This window comes from Aulonocara sp. 'chitande type north' Nkhata Bay, linkage group LG6 (genome assembly GCF_057382095.1).
Source record: "Aulonocara sp. 'chitande type north' Nkhata Bay isolate Kocher_YH1m ecotype deep benthic linkage group LG6, A_spYH_male_GT1.1, whole genome shotgun sequence".
Lineage (NCBI taxonomy): Eukaryota > Metazoa > Chordata > Actinopteri > Cichliformes > Cichlidae > Aulonocara > Aulonocara sp. 'chitande type north' Nkhata Bay.
In genome coordinates this window covers 9,076,361-9,097,705 of record NC_141349.1, presented here as the reverse complement: position 1 = coordinate 9,097,705, position 21,345 = coordinate 9,076,361, and the positions used below count along the sequence as shown (strand labels likewise).

The following is a 21,345-nucleotide window of genomic DNA, read 5'->3' as shown; positions in this document are numbered from 1 at the left end:
TTTGTTGTTGTTTTAGAGGTGATGACTTTTCTGAAAACATCCTTCAGGCCACGAATAAAGACTAAAACTACAACTGAAACTAACAGAAACCGAACTAAAATGAAACAAATAACTGTATTGTACAAATTTGAAATTACAACACGAAATCAACTCTGGACCATACTCTGCATATTTTGCCTTTTATAATCGATTTCCATGCATGTTTATAGGACTGCATAACTGATTTAACAAATCAGAACATTTTCTTAATACACACAAATTATACGCTTTTTATTTATTATGCATATTATGTTATAGTCAGAGCGTGTGTGTTGATGGCTATGCATGTCTAAGTAGGTCACTAAAGGCGACAAGTTCATGTACGCCAACAGTGGGCGGGGCTACCTATAGTGTAGCCAATCCCTTTTGTTTATTTTTTGATGGGCGTGCCATACAGTCAGTGCCAAGCTAACGAAGCCAACCAGAGTAAACAACTAAGTTAGCCTATCAGCTAGCTAGCAACTTCTGGTATGCCTTCGTTTCTTGAGAGAATGTATTATATAATTCATCTTCATCAACAGTTTAAACGTATAAAAGTATGGACATCTAGTCGTCACCTCGCAGCTGTGTCGATTTATTAAAACCTCGTTTTCCCCTGTTAAGAGTGTTAAATGTTCGATGTTTGGTTAGCATTTACTAGCTGGCTCTATTAACCAGCCTAACTTTCTATCATTGCTAATGTCTAAATGTTAGCCATTGAAGCCATACACATAATTTAGTTGTTTTATTTGCTATTTTCATACTTTTTCTAGAAATGGCGTCGTTAACGGCGACAGAACCAGCGTTACACCCAGGTACAGCGCCAGCAGCAGAGTCTATAGTGCCTGCTTGTATGTTTGCACCGGACCGGGGGTGTGCCGAGGATCAGTCCGGCGGAGAGGGCTTTGAAGACGGCGAGGATACAAATGAAGAGCCCGCGGATCATTTAGACTTAAGTAGCAAGGTGGGCCTCATTGTTAATTGCGCGTTGAGTCGTTACGTTTTAATACATTCCGACTGAGCAGATTGTTCATTGGTTTTCTATATTGTCACCGTGTGAATGAGTGCCACGTAGTATGCCATAATAACTTTACAGGTGCTTAAAAGTTGTACACGGGGCATTTAATGCTCGCTGTGCATCCCAGAGAAAGTGACACGTACAGTATTTTGCACCATATCTAACTGTATCCAGCTGGCAGCATACTAGACATGTAACCTAACTACTGTATATGCAAACTTTGCAGTTCTTTTTGTATTGTTGAATGGAGAATCCTAAATAGTCAGACTGAACCAAAACAAAACACCAACAAAACTTTATTGTGTAAAATTGTTTTTATAAAATGCTGACTACTTGTTGCGGTAGTGACTTGCTGTATGTGCACTCACAGAAGACTTGTTTAATGGTGTTTGCCCTGTCTGACCTTTGCAAATGTTCAGCTATTATCTCATTTACTGTCTCTACCTTTCAGCTGGTCCTTGTGAGTCCAACAGGGGAGCAATATGATTCATTACTGAGACATTTGAGGGAGCGGATAGATGAGGGCTGCGGAGAGACAATCTATGTGGTTGGGATGGGCTCAGGTAAGAGTTAGCAACTTCCAGTGAACTTCATTAATGTATAGTAATTTTAAAATAGGATAATGTGGCAAGAAAACACACACACACACACACACACACACAAAAGACAAGAAAAAAGGAAAGAAAGTGTTTTTTTTAAATAAAAGTCTTTTTTTTAATATAAAATAATGTATTAGCAGTTGGAAACTGTATCTTGTTATTGAATGAGAGGAAATATTTATTTAGGGCTAAAAGTCTGAGATTATCTAAGGCAAGAAAGCTGTGTTTTCAGTCATCTGGTGTGTGTATGTTCAGGATATCCCGTAGGTGGCACCAAAGACTTTTAGCAGGCATATTGTTTTTAGACTAGGCTGAAATCTGTAAAGCAAAGGAAAAAATTGTACAGCTATATTATGTCAGTGCCTGACTTCTAAAATAAAAGTTAATTATTCAAAAACATAAATTCAAACATGTGGCTGTGGGGTATAACACCTATTGCTTCATAGCCATAGTAATTGTTAGGGAAAAGTAGTTTTATTGGTATTTTTCAGTCACTGTTGTGTTGTAGCTGTGTCGTCACTTCTGGGCCTCCCAAACAGCTAATCCCATTTGTTTGCTGTTCATTCTAAAGCTCTACACACAAATGCAGCTGGCCTTTTTGTGCTATTTTCTGACTGTTAAAGCAACTGTCTGACCCAGAGCACACATAAGGGCATGTCACTTTATCCTCGGTCAGCACAGGCACTGTCAGTAGTGCAGTGGTACAGACAGAATATCAGCACCAAAGGCTGTCTGACGAGTCAGACAAAAACTAACAGACTTTCTAATGTGACTGGCTGTAGGGCTGCTCAATTAATCGAATTTTAATCAAAATTACGATCTGGGCTTTCAACGATCATTAAAAATGACCAAGCCGATTATTAGCACCTCCCTCGTGCTTTACTCTTGTGCTGCTCTGTGTGGTAAATCGAGCGCACCTCTCTGCGTTTCAAACACGCGTCACAACAATGCTTGAAAAGAGAGGGAAAACAACTTCAGTGATGTGGAAACATTATGGATTCGCGGAGTCAGACGTGGATCAAGTAGACATAGTGTGTAAACTTTGTTAATAAACACTACAAATTCATTCAATCATTTAAAGACCGCTCACAAAGTGACACAAAGTGACACAAAGTGAAGGAGCAGCAACTTTAGTTGGCATACCTTAATGTCAGTTTGATGCAATTGTGCATTGTGTGGCTACACAGATTGTCTTGATGTTTGGTTATTTGTATGCATTAATCCATCCATCCATCCATCTTCATCTGCTTTATCCGAGGCCGGGTCGCGGGGGCAGCAGCCTAAGCATGCATTAATATTATGCAGTATTTTGAAGTTCACTAAATATTAATGTTTACATTTTTCATTTATTTTTTATATTGCAAACATTTGCACTGTCATCAGTATTTGCACACTATTTCATATTATTTTTGACAATCTTTAAAGCCATTATTCAATACATTGTTATTGTTAAATAAATATCGTCAAATAATCGAGATCTCAATTTCAGTGAAAATAATTGTGATTATCATTTTTGCCATAATCAAGCAGCCTTAACTGGCTGTGTTTCTTTTTGTCAATCAATCATAAGCTTTTTTGTTGTTATTGTAATTTATGTGTGCCAGTTCTACTTGTAAAGCAACTGGCAGCAACCAATGGGTTAATACATTTCTTTACCTGTTAAGTGGATGAATACTGTGGGTTTCTTTGAAAATTTAGAGTAATCTGCATATATACAGCCTTTAGAAAATAAAGTCTTCTCTTAAAAGTTGTCTGAAGCTGACTGCTGGTGATTCGTTCATTTTGAAAATTGCTCTGGTCTCAGTAATTTAAATGTTCTCGTCTCTTTACACCTACTCCCATCTTTCTTTTAAAAACCACCTGTTTTACCCTCTTTCATTCTTCTGTGTGGTCTTTGTCCTCCCAGTCACCACCCTCTCATATTACATGTTACTAACATTCCTGTATTGCCCAGTTAGCAGTGAAGATGCCAATTTTCCAAGGGTGTGGCTTCACATTACTGCTGAAATTGCTTTTTCTAAAAACATCCATTAAATTGGTCCCTCACTGTCCTGCATGAGAGTGACTTCTTCCTTTCTCATACGCTTCGTTTAGATGGAGGTGATTATGGTCTGGATGAAAAGGACATGGAGGCGTCGGTAGCCACCGTGCGGTCGCTGTGTGAACAGATTGAGGCTGACTTAATCATGCTAAGAGAAAGGACAGACGCTGGAGGAAAGATTCGAGACTACCTCATCCGTCGACGCGTGGGCGAGCAGGATTTCCTAGAAGTCAGGTAAAAAATATGAGGGGAGGTTCTGGGGTGTAGGCAAAAGAATCATTAGAAAATGTACCTGCATTGTTAACTTGTTAATGTGACTGTTGGGTTTGGCTATTATTGAATGCCAGGTTATATGACAATATGACTCAAACATATTCTGTTGCATAAATGAGTTTTGATGTATCACTGGGTTCAGAAAGCTACAGAAATGGCTCTTTGGCCAGCACTGCTGAAGAGATTTATAGGCAGATTTAAAGCACAGGTTCCTGTTGTTGTGATAGTTGTTTCCACCAGGAAGAAGTATGTAATCAAACTAATGCACCTGTCTAACATTGCTTCATTTTTTTAAAATAGTGTTTTGAACGAATCAAATAAGAATTTGCGCTTCCGACAAGTCAGCAAAAAGCTTCTCTCCCAGATGTTCACAATAGCAGAATAAGACGCAATAAAAGACAAAACTGGCCACCAGACTCAAATTTATAAGAATGAAATGCATCGAAACTCAATTCACCCTTAATTAGATTTTATTCTTTTTTTTATTACATATATATATATTTGTCTCTTTTTTTTGTAATTACAGAAACCTCTTAGCAAAGGAAGCTTACAGTCTGGCTCACACTTATGGGCTGAATTTTTGAAATTCTCTTTGATTACTTTTTTAGCTGCTCTTTGCTGCAGGACTTTTGTTGATCTACATTTCACATTAAAATATTTTAAGGTGCTCTGTTGAATTCAGGTCAAGGGACATGTTGGTAAAATCCTTTCCAGCTAAGCTTTTTGAGCTTGGGAGTTCAATCTGTATTTAGATATTTAGTCTTTGCCACATGTAAACTTCCATTAGGCCGGCTCACCAGTAATTTTGTGAGTCATTTAAGAATTGTTATGTTTATGAATCTGAAAAAAAAATCACCATGTGTTATTGATTTACTCATGGACTCATGACACAGACAGTCCCCCTGCTCTTATTTTAAAAGTTCATTCGCTGTTGATCTTCCTGACACCTCTGTCCCCTTGGCTGAGTCACTGGCCATGTTGTTGTGGTGATCCTCTGTCATTCACCTGCTTCCCCAAAAAGCCTGTCCGACTGCTCCAACTCCACTGTGACCAGAACCTTCAGAATGTGGAAACCTGTTGTCTCATAGACGGCAGAGCAATGTAAGAACAACTGGCACAACCTGTAGCTCAAAACAGAGGAAGTAGAGTTCATCCACAGTAGGGCTGCTCAATTAATCGAATTTTAATCACGATTACGATCTGGGCTTTCAACGATCATTAAAAATGACTGAGCCGATTATTAGCCCCTCCCTCATTTATCCGCGACACCTTAAAGGCCGGTCCGTGAAAATATTGTCGGGCATAAACCGGTCCGTGGCGCAAAAAAGGTTGGAGACCGCTGATTAAGAGGACCCGAGGGAAGCTCGGAAAGCTAAGCAGAAGTTATTTGGAGAGGAGAGTGACTGCCGTTGGTTGAAAAGAGAGGTAAAAAAAAAAAAAAAACTTCAGTGGTGTTGCACACTATTTTATATTATTTTTTAAAGTCATTGTTAACCCTTTAAATCCGGTCAGAGCAGCACGCTCCGTTTTGTGTAACTACTTTTAAATCCCTGTAGAATCTGAACCACGTAAGCTAGCGCAATAATTTGTTTTGCATATGAAACCGGAGGAGTTGTACTTACAACTTATGCCATCAGCTTGTCCTCGGTCACGGTTTCCTTCCACATATAGCTTTGCAAAAATTGCATAAAAAGCGCTTGCAGGAACAAAAACATAATATTCCAGAAACACGCTTTGCCGATCCGATCAGCTGTTCATAACACTTCCCACAGTGAAACAGATGTCAGCGCGAACTGTCTCATGTCCGCCATTTCCTGGCCGAAACCGGAAGTGACGTCATTTTCGCGGAAATGTAGTTTTTTACTTGTAGACCTTAAAAACCTCTACTGGTCATGTTTGACTTTTCTGAATAGTTTCTGGGATGCTTAGAACTCGAATTGCACTGCTGGAAATAGTTTATTTTGATGCACCTGCTGTTTTCTTTGCAAATTTGCATCATAGGATTGTTTTTTTTTGTTTTACCTGCAGTGTATATAAAAATTGGTGTATCTCCAAAATAAAACTATGAAGACACTCAAAATAAATTTCCTGTTGTTGTAAACTATTTTTTGCAACTTTTTTGTATTTAAAGTTTTGAAGGATAAACCTCTTAAATTTCTCCAAGTAGAAATATATGTAAAAAAACAAAACAAAAACGATTTTCAATTTTTTTGTAGTTTATTGCACTTTTTTGCAATTAATGTAGTTACTATGGACTTAATGCATACATATTATTAAAATATGGGCTATAACAGTTATTTAGCAATTTTAAATGCTCCCACAAATGGCACTACAACATGTAAAAAAATAATATAAGCTCTGGCGGACTTGGTTCTATAGTAGGTCTTAAAGGGTTAAATAAATATCGTCAAATAATCGCGATCTCAATTTCAGTGAAAATAATCGTGATTATCATTTTTGCTATAATCGAGCAGCCCTAATCCACAGGATGAGGCTCACTGGAGAAGTAATAGATGATATGGGTCTGTTATCAAAGCGGCTGGTAAATAAAATAATAGTACAGGAGTAATAGCTGAAGTCTGCAGCTCATGTGCATATATACGTTATAAACCCTAGTAAATGTGCAGAAACCAAATGTAAAGCCAAAATGGTGCATGCATCAAATCTTCTAAACCTTCTGCAGTCTCCAGCTCCATTATTAGCTCACCACCAGCCCAATGTTTCACAGTCAACACTGGACAGTCACTGCAGCAGACCTGATCAGCTTCACATCAGACATGCTGGGCTCTATCTCATCCACACTAGTAATCTTAGTCATATTGGCCGAACCACCTGCTCCCATGTGTGATCTTGCAGTTGTGTGAGCAGAGTTTTTCCTTTGGCAGCGTCCACAGAGGCTTACTTTGTGCATTATCTTTCACACTGCCTTAGCACAGATAACCCTTGTGTCAGAATCATGTACTTGTCTGTGTCTCAGAGCAAGGCAGGAAAGAGGAGTCATTTTTTGATGGCAGTCACTTTCTTTCTGAACCTTCATAGAAAAGTTGTGTACTGTTGCATTAGACAAAGCCAAGAACCAAAGGCCCAGCTGTGAGAATGCTGTGATGGTGTTTTATAGCCTTGCTCATGCAAGTTAACCCAATTTGAAAATGAATTGCACACTGCACCTGTTTTATGCTGTACTTCGTATTGTTGATGTCTGTGTCAATATTGTATAGCTTGGTTCCATTTGTCCCTGTTTATAGAGCAGCAATAAACCAGAAAACAAATACGCTGGCCTGTTTGTGACAGGTGATGATTTATTATAGCACAGGCCCTTTTGTACCTGATGTTGCTGCTGGGAGTGTTTATTTACTTTTGGCATGTCTTTTCTTATTGTGCGTCATTTGAGTTTCATTCATGTTCGATTGAATTTAGAAGGTTGAAAATGATCTCGTCCTGCATTTGACATAATTTTCCCTTTATTTATTTTGCATGTTGAGCCGAGGATACTTGTTTACTTCCAACTTGTTATAATCAAACGCACAAGAACAGAAATGGACAACACCATTAGTGAAAAAGAAATAAAATATAGATGTAGGTCTTAAGCTGGATTTCTTTTTAGTCTCAATAAAATACCCAGCAGTCTCCATCAGTTTTATTTTTAGAAATGAAGATTGAGAACCTTCATATACTCAATGGGAGGGTTTAGAGGTGGTAGAAAGATTTGTAATGACTTGGCTGTAAAATTGTCCAAAGTGTTGGTGAGGGAGTCCACAAAGTCAGCCGCACGACAGGCAGTCAGCTGACTGGCTCTCTCATATAGGGCTCACTGTTTTAAGCTCCTTTAGCCTCCAACACTGTAAAGGGTCCTGACTGAAGTAACAGCTCTGCATACAGGGAGTAGAGAATTATTAGGCAAATGAGTATTTTGTCCACATCATCCTCTTCATGCATGTTGTCTTACTCCAAGCTGTATAGGCTCGAAAGCCTACTACCAATTAAGCATATTAGGTGATGTAATGAGAAGGGGTGTGGTCTAATGACATCAACACCCTATATCAGGTGTGCATAATTATTAGGCAACGTCCTTTCCTTTGGCAAAATGGGTCAAAAGAAGGACTTGACAGGCTCAGAAAAGTCAAAAATAGTGAGATATCTTGCAGAGGGATGCAGCAGTCTCAAAATTGCAAAGCTTCTGAAGCGTGATCATCGAACAATCAAGCGTTTCATTCAAAATAGTCAACAGCAAGAAGCGTGTGGGAAAAACCAAGACGCAAAATAACTGCTCATGAACTGAGAAAAGTCAAGCGTGCAGCTGCCAAGATGCCACTTGCCACCAGTTTGGCCATATTTCAGAGCTGCAACATCACTGGAGTGCCCAAAAGCACAAGGTGTGCAATACTCAGAGACATGGCCAAGGTAAGAAAGGCTGAAAGACGACCACCACTGAACAAGACACACAAGCTGAAACGTCAAGACTGGGCCAAGAAATATCTCAAGACTGGTTTTTCTAAGGTTTTCTGGACTGATGAAATGAGAGTGAGTCTTGATGGGCCAGATGGATGGGCCCGTGGCTGGATTGGTAAAGGGCAGAGAGCTCCAGTCCGACTCAGACGCCAGCAAGGTGGAGGTGGAGTACTGGTTTGGGCTGGTATCATCAAAGATGAGCTTGTGGGGCCTTTTCGGGTTGAGGATGGAGTCAAGCTCAACTCCCAGTCCTACTGCCAGTTCCTGGAAGACACCTTCTTCAAGCAGTGGTGCAGGAAGAAGTCTGCATCCTTCAAGAAAAACATGATTTTCATGCAGGACAATGCTCCATCACACGTGTCCAAGTACTCCATAGCGTGGCTGGCAAGAAAGGGTATAAAAGAAGAAAAACTAATGACATGGCCTGCTTGTTCACCTGATCTGAACCCCATTGAGAACCTGTGGTCCATCATCAAATGTGAGATTTACAAGGAGGGAAAACAGTACACCTCTCTGAACAGTGTCTGGGAGGCTGTGGTTGCTGCTGCACGCAATGTTGATGGTGAACAGATCAAAACACTGACAGAATCCATGGATGGCAGGCTTTTGAGTGTCCTTGCAAAGAAAGGTGGCTATATTGGTCGCTGATTTGTTTTTGTTTTGTTTTTGAATGTCAGAAATGTATATTTGTGAATGTGGAGATGTTATATTGGTTTCACTGGTAAAAATAAATAATTGAAATGGGTATATATTTGTTTTTGTTAAGTTGCCTAATAATTATGCACAGTAATAGTCACCTGCACACACAGATATCCCCCTAAAATAGCTAAAACTAAAAACAAACTAAAAACTACTTCCAAAAACATTCAGCTTTGATATTAATGAGTTTTTTGGGTTCATTGAGAACATGGTTGTTGTTCAATAATAAAATTATTCCTCAGAAATACAACTTGCCTAATAATTCTGCACTCCCTGTACACTCCCCTGTACTGAAACTTGTGTTATTCACTCTTTTTTTTCTTTTCTGTTCTCTTTTCTCTAGAGTGGCTGTTGTTGGAAATGTAGACGCTGGAAAGAGCACCCTGCTGGGAGTGTTAACCCATGGTGAGCTGGATAATGGCAGAGGTTTCGCTCGCCAGAAGCTCTTCCGGCACAAACATGAGATGGAAAGTGGGAGGACCAGCAGTGTGGGCAACGATATCCTGGGCTTTGATCAGGAAGGACAGGTGGGCTGCTGTCAGTTGTGAATGGGCAAAATCACTGGAGAAATGCATTTCTGTAGTGATCTTTCCTTATTTTTTGCATTTATTTAAAAGTTTTTGAGTACCAAATATAAAAAAAAAAACACTGCTCAGTGAAAGACTATTCAGATAGTAATTTTTCTTGTTAGCTTTATGGATTTATGTGAAATTATAATTGTGAAAAGTTTGATCACATTTAATTAACAGCATGTATTTTTCCTGCAGGAACATTTTTAAGCTTTCTTTCAAAGTTTCATCCTACCGTTTTTTCTCACGTCCATTATAAGTAGGTTTTCTTTTCTGTCTACTCGCTTCTTTAGGTGGTAAACAAGCCAGACAGCCATGGCGGGGGTTTAGACTGGACCAAAATCTGTGAGAAATCCTCCAAAGTCATCACCTTTATTGACTTAGCTGGGCACGAGAAGTACCTGAAGACCACAGTCTTTGGCATGACGGGACACCTGCCTGATTTCTGCATGCTCATGGTGAGAGAGATTGAAAGTTTATATTTAACTATTTCCTGGCAAATCCTTTGTTACTTTTTTGTTCCTGTTTCTGCCCTCACATATTTAACCACTCATCTCTGTGTTTCTTGTCTCTCCATGTAGGTTGGCAGCAATGCTGGCATTGTTGGCATGACCAAAGAGCACCTGGGTCTAGCGCTGGCCCTAAACGTACCTGTGTTTGTTGTGGTTACCAAGATAGACATGTGCCCAGCTAACATCCTGCAAGGTAAATCCACTATCTCCAGCACAGCTGTATAACTGCTCTGTTCTACATCTTTAGGTCCCAGTTTCTTAACTTCATGCTCAGTTTGAGAGGTTTTGCAAATTCAGCATAATCTCCATTCCCACAGCAATGTTTACAGAAACACAGCCATACCAAAGACCACCATTGTGTTGTTAAAAGCAGTAAATACTTTCACGCTTCATGGCTCTGCTTTAATTATGTTAAGGTAGGAAACTGGGCTCTAACTCAAAAAAAGCCTCTTTGGGAAGAAAATGAATAATATAAAGTAAATCGCTAGAACGCTTTTAAAGTGAAGCAAACTGAGAGAGAAGTTTACAAAAACAACAAACTACTGGAAGAGCACATAAAGGAAGTGATAATAATTAAGAAATAATAAAACATGAATAAATATGCTTTTAAAGCAAAAGTAAATTAAAAGCAGTCTTTTTTTCCGTTTAAAGCTTACTACTTTCAGTTTCCACTCTCAGGTTGTTTTGTTCAGATTTTGTCATGAGTGTTGTTTTTAGGTTTAAGAAACTCAGGTTTGCTTGTGTTTGTCTGCAGAGACACTAAAATTATTACAGAGGTTATTAAAGTCACCAGGCTGCAGGAAAATCCCAGTGTTGGTGCAGAACAAGGATGATGTCATTGTCACAGCCTCTAACTTCAGCTCTGAGAGGTAAGACCAGAGAACAGGTGGGACGATTGGCGTGACTCTGCTGAGAAATAATAACAGAATGGGTGACAGTTGATTGACAGCATACTCACACAGTTAGAAATAATGTTTGATCTTTAAAATGTTCCTGCAGAATTAGGATTTATGAATAAAATGCCAAAGACGTTTAGTGAAAGTAAGTAAAAAAACACTTACGGAGAACAGGATATCATATGCGCACTCTCCAGTATGCCAAACAAATCCGACTACATCAGCTTGACCCTTAATTTTACTTAATCATACGGTTTCCTGCCAAAAATAAAAGCGTATACATTTTGTCTGTGGGGAAATTGCTGGATGAGTCCTCATATGATCTCAGTGCTTTAACGCATAGCTTTTTTCACATGGGTCATCTTGATTCTGTTTTCAAATCGAACCAATCAGCACACTGGTTTCTGTTTTTTGATCGGCCTCTGGTGTTTGTGTGTAGCCACGCCTGGGTGGTGCATTTTTATTTTAGGTTTATAAGTCAAGTGGGTATGCTGTTAAACAGCTTTCCCTTGCCTCTTTAATTTTTTCCTAAGATTTAATGTGTAAATATTCATGTGCTGGTTTATCAGTCCCTTTAAGGAATCTGCCATCCAGCCCAGTCGGTTAAACAGAATAGATTTTTTTTTTCATCATCTCTCTTTTTTTCTCTCTCCTCCTCTCCAGGATGTGTCCAATATTCCAGATCTCAAATGTGACGGGGGAGAACATGGACTTGCTGAAGATGTTCTTGAACCTCCTTTCCTCTCGGACCACCTTTAGCAATGATGAGCCTGCAGAGTTCCAAATAGACGACACATACTCCGTACCTGTAAGAAATAGAGCACACACTCAGTTATACAGCCATGGATGTTCATTTCTTTACAATTAGTGTTTCAGTGCATGAAAAAGTATGCTAGCAAGGGCAACTAGATCAAAGACATTGTAGATAGAGGTAGATTTATTAATGATCTGTGTCAGTATAGTGCCTTTTTTTAGGGTTAAAAACTCAAATATGCAATAACAAATTTGAAACTGAAAGTTGTGGACAAAGTTGTTGTTAATGGTGATTTAATGGTGGTCTTATTTTGAGCATGATGTGGCTGTGAGAGTTGCTTGTCTTATATTTTCTGAGTGCCAGTGGGAGATCTTATCAGAATGAGTGTATCGTTGAGGCGTGTAGAAGGGCCAAAAGCTGGGAGCAAAAGGAGTTGGGTTTCTTCCTGTAGTTCCTGCATGTTTGTATGAGTCCTCAGCCCCAGTGTTAAGAACCACGCCCTGCATCGCCCTGTAAGCTTTTATTTGCATTTTATTCCTCAGTCCCACCTTTTCAGCCCTGATGTGTTTCTTCTCTGTACACTTTTTTTTTTTTTTTTTTTTTTTTTTTTTTTTTTTTTTACTTTCTTCTCTTTCCCATCAACTCCCCAGTCAGAAGGCTGCTCTTCCCTGAGCCTAGTTCTGCCAAAGGTCACTTCTGTTAAAATGGAGTTCTTCCTTCCCACTGTTGCCAAGCGTTTGCTCATAGGAAGTAATTTGAGTTTTTTTTTCTTTTAATGCATAATTTAGACTTCTGCGGTGAATGTTGTTAATTACTTGTGGTCATCTCCTATTTCAGTTTTCAGTGAGGCACAGTAACAGTCAATTTGATAAATACACAGAAAGGTGAAGGTTTGATAGTAAGTAATGTTCTCTGTTCTTCTGTGCTTTCTAGAGAACATTTGCAATACATAGATTTCAGATTCATATGACAGACATGTTTGTAACAAAGCAGCACGTCTCTGAGTATACTGCACTCCACATTAGCTGCCCCAACCTCCAATACTTCACACAGTCCTATCTAACAGAAAAGTCCAAAAGTATCATTTCTCTTTCACAGGGTGTGGGCACAGTAGTTTCAGGCACTACGTTACGTGGATTGATACGACTCAACGACACGCTCCTCTTAGGTCCAGACCCCCTCGGCACTTTCATCCCCATCGCAGTTAAATCCATCCACCGCAAGAGGATGCCTGTCAGAGAGGTTCGCGGTGGACAGACCGCATCCTTCGCCCTCAAAAAGGTCTGTGTGGAAATAATTTAGTTGAAATACAGCCATCATGACATATTTGAATTATTTTTACATATCAGTCCAAAAGACAGCATAAAAATAGCTCAAAGATGACTTGGCAAGAAGTTTTGAAAACTTCTGAGGAGGATAATTATTCAGAAACTTTGAGACGTTATATGCATATGAATTAGTTTCCTAACTTTAGAATCAGTTTTGTAATACATGCAAATCCCAAAGAGTGAAAGCAGGTAGTGTTCTGGCTCTAATTCAGTTTTGTCTTAACCAATCCCCCAGCTTCATTTCTTTTTCCTTTGTTCCTGCTGCTTTTTCCCCTCCTGTCTTCTCAGATCAAACGATCATCCATAAGGAAAGGAATGGTGATGGTTTCTCCCAAGCTGATGCCACAGGCCACCTGGGAATTTGAAGCAGAGATTTTGGTGCTTCACCATCCGACCACGATATCCCCGAGATACCAGGCCATGGGTTAGTAAATACAGACACTCACAAGTTTAAATAGCACCGATGGGCATCTGTGTGTCTTTGACTCCCTTTTCTAAAAGAAAAATACTGTCTGGCCAATCGGTAACTGTGCCACTCTCCCTCTGTATCATTAGTCCACTGTGGCAGCATTAGGCAGACAGCCACAATCCTGTCAATGAACAAAGACTGTCTGAGGACTGGGGACAAAGCCACGGTCCATTTTCGCTTCATCAAGACCCCCGAATACCTGCACTGTGACCAGAAGCTGGTGTTCAGGGAAGGACGTACCAAAGCTGTAGGCACCATTACAAAGGTACTGGGACTTGTGCTTACCTTTCTGGTTCAGTGTAAACTCTTTAATTATCCTATAATTAATGTTATGTGAACACTGGTGTAACAAACACAAGGTTGTGTTTGCAATTTCAGCTTCTCCACTCAGTGAACACCATGGCAGCTAAGGCCCAGCAGTCCAAATCTCAAGCCAGCAAAAAGAGTTCTAAAGAGGGCACAACCGCTAATGAGGACAGTGGATCAGCAGCACGGCCACCCAGTCCTACCACAGCGCAGCTACCGGTGAGTGAAACAGTGCTCGGGGAATCCTCATGAGTGCATGTTTTACAGAAAACATAAGAAGTGACAAATTTCATCGGGTTGTTTTATGTGTCCAACAGTTAATTTTCCAGTGCTGAACTTTTGTTTTCCCTTCCGGGCACTAACACTGTCTGTATGCACTTATGACATTTGTCCTTGTGGTCTATCCTGTAATTCACCCTCTGAACACTCAGGTTTTGTTTTATCTGGAGCTGCAGAAATTCTGTTTTGGGTGCTTTCTTGAATTTTTTAGCCACAGGCTTCCTGTTGGTCACAGTGACTGTCACTGACTCCCTCTCTGTGGCTGTAGTATTTCACCCTTCAGTTCTTGCCAACCAATTACTGTTGGTTGACACAAAAGTTATCACTACTAGTGCATTAGTGTGGTAATGTCACCACAGACATTAGATTTTCTATTACAGTCAACTTTGTGTTGGAAGACATCTTCTCTCTGCTCTTCAAAGTGCTTAAATCTGCTACTTAATGTCTACAACTTTCACATTATTGTTCCATTATTGTACTTTGACTTTCAATCATTTTATTGCCAACTTGCTCTCCTACCCTGTCCATCATCCTGCCTTCATCGTCAGCCACATGTACCTCCACTCACCCCCTCCTCTGCCCTCTGATCCTCACCCGTCCTCACTGCTGTTTTCGCTCTGCATTCCCGATCCTTCAGTTCTAACACTTTACTCTCTCGCTGTTATCTCTCTCTCTCCTCCCTCCCTGTCTTGGCATGCTGCGTCAGACAGTGGCAGAGGAGGAGGCTCTGTGTCATGATGGCAACAAAGAAAACAAGGTAAAGTTCCTGCAGACTGTGGGAGTGATGATGGCGTCTCCTTAGGTGTGGTTGTTCTGTTCCCTAACCCTCCCCAGGTTCTAAGCAGATGTTTTTTTTTTTGCATGCATACTCTGCTTTAGTGCAGTTCTGCTTTATATTCACAAACTTTTCTCAGTCACACCAGGAAGCTGCTGTACTGCAAGTACAAGTGTTTGCTTACTGAACTGGACCCAAGTGGGATTAAAAGCTGTGGAGGTGCTAGAGGAAGGAAAATGAGCTTTTTCCCTAATTGTTCTTCTATTTTTAACTACACCCATTCTATATTCTCCCTGGTGAACGTACCAATTAGAAAAACATGACTTGTCTCTGTTAGCTTTTTAAATGTTACTTGTTACTAAAATGTTACTAAAATTTTATTTTGTCAGACAGAACATTTGTGCAGTTACAGGGTTTCCTGTGACCCCGTTTAAAACAAAGTAATTACACTTGTGTTAAATTAAACAAAAAAAGGGGAAAAGGGCCTGTGTTTGTAAGGTGTTTACCCCATCCACTAAAATATCCTGGGCTAAAGTCTGAACTGTTCACTTTCCTTTTTGTTTGTTCCCCTCAGAGAACCTCTAAACTCGTTTTTACCCTCTTAACCTTTTTAAAGGAGTTCCTGTTGCTCTTAAGTGCATCTTAACTGTTTTGGATCAACAAGCTTTACCTGCCGCCTGTGCTTTATTTCAAACCTGATTTCACCTAACAGCTGGCTCACAGTGCTGTCTGTCCATCCACAGCTCAAGTCAGGAGGCGGGGGACGCAGGAGAGGTGGTCAGAGACATCGAGGGAAAGGTGTGAATGCCACGAATACAGCAGTGCCCACAGGAGCAGCGGGCACAGCCTAAAAGCACAAACATGGGTTTCTTCACAGCCCGTCATCATCATCATCGTCATCATCATCATCTCTTCACAAAGAGGAGGGAGAGTGACTGTGTGGGCCTCTTGCAGGTGTGCAAAGACTGGCCATGTTTCTTCATATAAAAACAAATAAATAATTAGTGAACAGTCTGAATCAAGAGAGTGACATATTTATCAAAAATGATATATATTTTTCTTGTTGGCTGATGAAGGTGATAGTTCTTTTTTAAATTTGTTTTTCCAGGAGGTGGTTATCTCATTTGTTTTTTCCCAGCTTCTAGCAGATGGATCAGTCACTCTCTCTGCTCTCTCCTGCCTCTAATGTTTTTTGTTTCCCCCCCTCGGTCAGCCTGCTTTTTCCTTATTCTACATTTCCTTGTGTTCTGTCATTAATGGGACTTTCTGAAGGCACCAGACTTGGAGTCTGCTAACATTGGTCAGTGAAGGAGGATTGTGTTCAGTAGTTGAAAATTGTTTTTAAGCTCCTGCTTACTGAAGCCAGCAGTATAAATGTGCATTTGGGATCCATTGAGCTGAAAGGGATTTGATAGCAAGCGGTCGGCTGAAGCTGCTGCTGTGTTAGTTTAAGCTGACCACTGGTTTTGGGGTTTGGCTACAAACTGTTCTCTGGAAACCTACTGATGGATGTAAACTCTGTGGTTGTGTTACCCTGAGACTAGTTATGAATGCATCACTTATAATGAAACATCGGCTTGTACACAAAGTGCTCATGTAGCCGATGTTTAAACATGTTATAGAAGGAAATCTTCATCGACTTTTTCTAAGAGTCCGTGTTTCGGTTTTTCTAGTTTTTCATGAAGCCAAAAGAGAAAATTTCTGAATCATCCTTTTTTAACGTTGGAGTGTTGAGTAGCAAAGTGGCGTTTGTCATGGTGTAATGTACTACAAGTGCTTTTTGAACAAGCAAAGCAGGCAGAGGACCTTTGCACAGTTCCACTTTGATCCAGTATATTAAATGAAAAATCCAAAAGCTGATAAAGTCTTGTGCACAAAAACATCCATCAGGTATTTTACTAATTTAATTAAAAAAAACAAACTCTAATGATGTCAAAGCCAACACAGAACATGTTTCAGTAACTGAGGTTTTGCTGCACATTTTGTGTTTGTTCTTCATATAATTGAGAATTTTCATGTGAAGTCCAAATCAGGTGCAAAGCTTCACAAACAAACGTGGACAATCACCAGATTATGGTACACGTGTGCAAGTCATGTTGCATCCTGCCTTAACCTGACGTATACCCCTAATGACATCAAGCTAAAGTAAGCAACAGTAGACTACACCCTTTTTGCCACAGATGTTTTCCACTGGTTTTTATTAAAGTGGTTTCTCGAGTTGTCTTTATATTGGGAAGGTGACCGTGTTGGCAGTTGTCACAGTTTTGCAGCCCTCTGTTTCTTCTTTGGGGGGCATAGATCTCCCCTCACATTAGTATTAACTTAATGTTGATCAGTCTGGTCTGACAGTCCTTGAGCTACCAGCTTTATACGTCTCATAAGCACAATGAACTAAGAGCATTACTACCTTTCTCCCCCTTTAGATCTTACCAACAGTGCATGGATGTTTATCTGAAGAGACTGTTTGTGTGTACAGTTTGTTACATTTTTGGACAGTGACACATTTTTTTTCTCACTTTTACATCTTTTGAAAACAAGCTGCAATAGTAGAGCAAACCGTTGTGGTTACGCTTTGTTTCAACACCATGACTGCAGCTGTCTTCATAGGTCTTTCTGCCTTCATAGCTGATTCAGGTGATTGACTTAGACACTCCACGATATTGTACCTTTTCACCTTTAAACAGGTTATGCGTTCAGTCAAAGTTATCTTTGTAAAAAAGAGAATGACCTTAGTAACAATTAAAACTGGACCACCAAACTAAAAAAGGTTGTAAAGGTCTGCGATCATCCAGGCAGATGTTCCTACAATAGATTCACTTTGTTCTTTTCGACCACATGTTGTACCATCTACATTAAACGCCATACTTAAAATCATCTCCAGATCTTCGACAGGCTTCATTTATGAAAACGATAGCCCATGAGTGAATTGTTCAGTCACATTTCAACCTTTAAAGTTAAAGTGAGAGCCTTCGTGTTGTTTCCATCTTAACTGTTGCAGTGGCGCGTGGAGGCCGAACGGTGGGAGAGGTGTCACTGTCCAAAAATCTGTATGTGAGACGCAAGTTGTACATGCCGTTTAAATTAAGTGGTGCCAGTTTGTGTTCTAAATCCTTTTAAATAAAGATGTTATTTAACAAAACGTGTTTTAATAATAAATAATTTAAAATAATGTCTTCAAGAACAAGTTTAGGAGGACTCTTTGGTGAAATTCAGAATTATATTTTATACTTTGTATGCTCAGAGGTGCTCCGTCCAGAATGTACCTTGCCTGTTACCTTTACCTGACAGGCTCCAGCCCCACCGTGACCCTGAGCTGGAGAAGCGGCCGTGGATGGATGGGAGAAATTGCTCAGGGTGAAAGGTTGGACAGCGTCTACACAGCGTAATCGATTTTTGGCTTCTATTACACAACCGTAAAGTTTTGTGATGAATTTGGTTACAAATATTACTCTGCTGACAAAAAAGGATCAAAAAACATTTTCCCATCTTAGGGGATGAACCAGTGCTGTATCTACACACTGTGTCTTATCTTTTGGACACTTTTACCAGCAGCCTGTCACAAAAACATAATTTATCTCATTTCTTTAGTCGAATTGACAGAAATTGCCGAATACAGCACGTTTTACATCAACAAGGTGATCCCCAAACAGCCGTTAGCTGAAAACCTGGCTCATCTCGCCATGCCAGTCGGTGTGGCCTCCTTCGGACAACATCACTGTAATGCCACGAAGAAGAATTTGGATATCCATTCAAGTTTGTTTTCAGCAATGTTTGTGTTTATGTCAGCAAGAAAAGAATTAAAAAATGCAGCATGCAAGTGATAATATACCTGCTGTTGGGGTCAAACATTCAGTGGAAGAATATAAAATAAACATTGTGAAATAGGAAACAGACACTGGTGGTGGGTGTATTGTTCTACTGTTCTTCTGTTTACAGTTTTAGAATATTTTAGTGTTTTACGGCAGTCTGAATTTAGGACATTTGTATTTTCATTTGTTGATTACGCTTAATGCTTATACACATTTGTAGCAGGAATGACCCACGCTCAGCAATGTGACTGCAAAGGTTTATTTACAGTGTGCCTTTCAGTGCTGTTGCGTTACCGTCAGCAGCTTTTCGGCTCCTCATTGCGTGGCAGCGCCTTCCTCTCACTGCTCCTGCTATGGTCTCTCCTCCTCTCTGGCCCCAGCAGCTGCACGATTAGTGTTTTCAGCCTCCCCTGAAACCACACCCTTAACCTGCTGCTCCACCCCTCCCCTGCACCTGAGCCACCAAACACAACATGAAAAATGGCTGAACAGTGAATCAGTTTCTTTGGAAATTGATTAATACTTTTTCAGCTCTTTCAGCCAAGTCTGGTTCTGCTGGCGATTTCTTCCTGTTAGAAGGGAGTTTTTCCTTCCCATGGTTGCCAGTTGTTGGGCTTTTCTCTGATTTGTCTGTATTACTGTCTTTACCTTACAGTAAAGTGCCTGGAGAGAACTGTTGTTGTGATTTGATGCTGTATAAATAAAATTGAACTGAATTTTAGAAAAACAAAAGTTGGTGTTTCGATCACCTTCAGTTTGTCAGTCAGTTTGTCACAAACCAAAACTGAAGCGTTCCATCTTCAAGTCCAGGTTATGTTGGTGAAGGCCCAATTCTACTGTTTATAGCAATTTACACTGCAAGTCACATACATGCATTCATCATTCAGCAGTCATGATATTATCTCACATTCTGTTGTGTAAATTCACTAATTTGAAAATCCACTGCACAGATTATTCTGGTCTCTATTCATGTATTGAGGGAGAAAATCGTTTACATTCTCCATCAATTTACTTTTCTCATTAGGGTGCTTTTTTTGAGTGGCCTCACTGGTTCTCATGAAGGCCTTTTCTTGTTTAACATATACTGTAGAACCTACAGCCAGCATTGTCCCACCGTAAAGCCCTCTTATCTTTCCATACAATACCCAGTGAATATGCACTTGGGCATTTTTTAAATGTGAATTGAAATTAGAACTTGGTAAGTAATACTGTAATACACCGACAGCCTCCTTACACTGTCTGTCATGCTTTCACTGTCTGCTTTAGGCTGGCTTTACTGGGACATAACTGATTTGTTAATTATCAACTAAAGCCAGCCTCCACATCCCCCTTTGCCTTGTGTACTAGCTTTGCACATGTCAGCCTTTTCCCTGTAGGCTATTCCTACTGTGTACCCCCCGCGATGCTGTCCGCTTCACAAATTAACCTCAAGATGTGGTCTCGAAGCTCCTGACAGATAACTCATGTTGGGATATGACCTGTTTTCTTAAATCTAATTTGCCATTCAGTCCACGCCTTTAGCTCTAACTTTTTTTAATTTGTTTTTGTTTTTTTGTTGTTGTGTTTTTAGAACATATTTCAATTTTGGTGCAAATGTGTGTTAGTGCTGGTTACTGTTAAGCTTCAGCAACTAGTAATGCAAACACAGACTGTATCTCCTCATCATGCTGAAGTGAACCTTACACCTGAATGTGACGGTGAACCCGTTCCTGTTCATTTACTGAACAGGCAGATAAACAAAAAGTAAACTGCTCATATCATTAAATAATGCTGCCTTCTTCTGTGCCTTCACGCTTGCCTCGAGCTTATTTTTTGCTTGTCAACACTTTCCCGTTTCAGTCATGTTCCCTGCTGTGCCCGAGAGACTCATTTTGCACATGTAGGAGCCTCTTCTGAATCACTCTTTCAAGCGGTTTACTCCTTTCAGCTTCTACTGTTTTGCTTTGCTTCATGTGGACTAAGCATAGTCCAAAAACCACCCACACCCATTCAGAAGCTGGCTTACATTACCCATCTGTCTCTGTGCTGTCTAAGCCTGTAAAGCCCTCTCCCTCAGGTTCCACTTTTTCCCTGCTGACACTTTCTCTGAAGTATTGTTATACACAGACTCTGATAGCATCATCTCCAGCACTGCTTTAGCATCCTTGTCTTACTTGTTATAGCCACTCCAAACCCCCTTCATATAGTCAAATTCCTAAAAGAAAAAAGGAAAGCCATGAGAAAGTCACAGCATGTCACAGAAACCCTGGCTTTTTTACTTTTTGACATTATTTTGATGTGCAAAGATGTTCGCCCCTTTGAACAGTGCCTACAGATAAAGGTGGTCCTCCATGCAGACCTTTCTTCACTTTTCATGTGTATGCTGGCCATTTCAAATCCCCCGACCACATTTCAAAGGAATTCAGATCTGTTTTTTTTCTCTCTCTCTTTCTTGGCCAATTTCATAACCCTCCATTCCTTCTTTTGATCTTTTTAAATCCCTTGTCAGGCTCATAGGCATCTACAGGCCCTCTTTTTTCTGAAGGCCTTGAAGAACTCTTTAGATCTTGGT

General features: G+C 40.1%; 1 protein-coding gene across 4 annotated transcripts; it reads left to right on the top strand.

Moving 5' to 3' along the window:
• Positions 1-409: 409 nt before the first annotated feature.
• gtpbp1l (GTP binding protein 1, like) lies at positions 410-19,712 on the top strand. 4 transcript variants are annotated; one of them, XM_086294859.1, is made up of 15 exons: positions 410-507; positions 792-982; positions 1,488-1,599; positions 3,730-3,910; positions 9,441-9,624; positions 9,960-10,124; positions 10,248-10,371; positions 10,933-11,047; positions 11,738-11,882; positions 12,927-13,109; positions 13,445-13,580; positions 13,712-13,890; positions 14,004-14,150; positions 14,921-14,967; positions 15,729-19,712. In XM_086294859.1, the coding sequence occupies exons 2-15, from the start codon at positions 794-796 to the stop codon at positions 15,787-15,789; spliced, it is 1,968 nt and encodes a 655-aa protein (XP_086150985.1). In that variant the 5' UTR covers positions 410-507; positions 792-793; the 3' UTR covers positions 15,790-19,712. The 4 variants fall into 4 exon arrangements, with proteins under 4 accessions (XP_086150985.1, XP_086150982.1, XP_086150984.1 ...); XM_086294856.1 differs by having other exon boundaries at positions 14,917-14,967; positions 15,729-19,711; XM_086294857.1 differs by having other exon boundaries at positions 458-575; positions 14,917-14,967; positions 15,729-19,711.
• Positions 19,713-21,345: the final 1,633 nt, after the last annotated feature.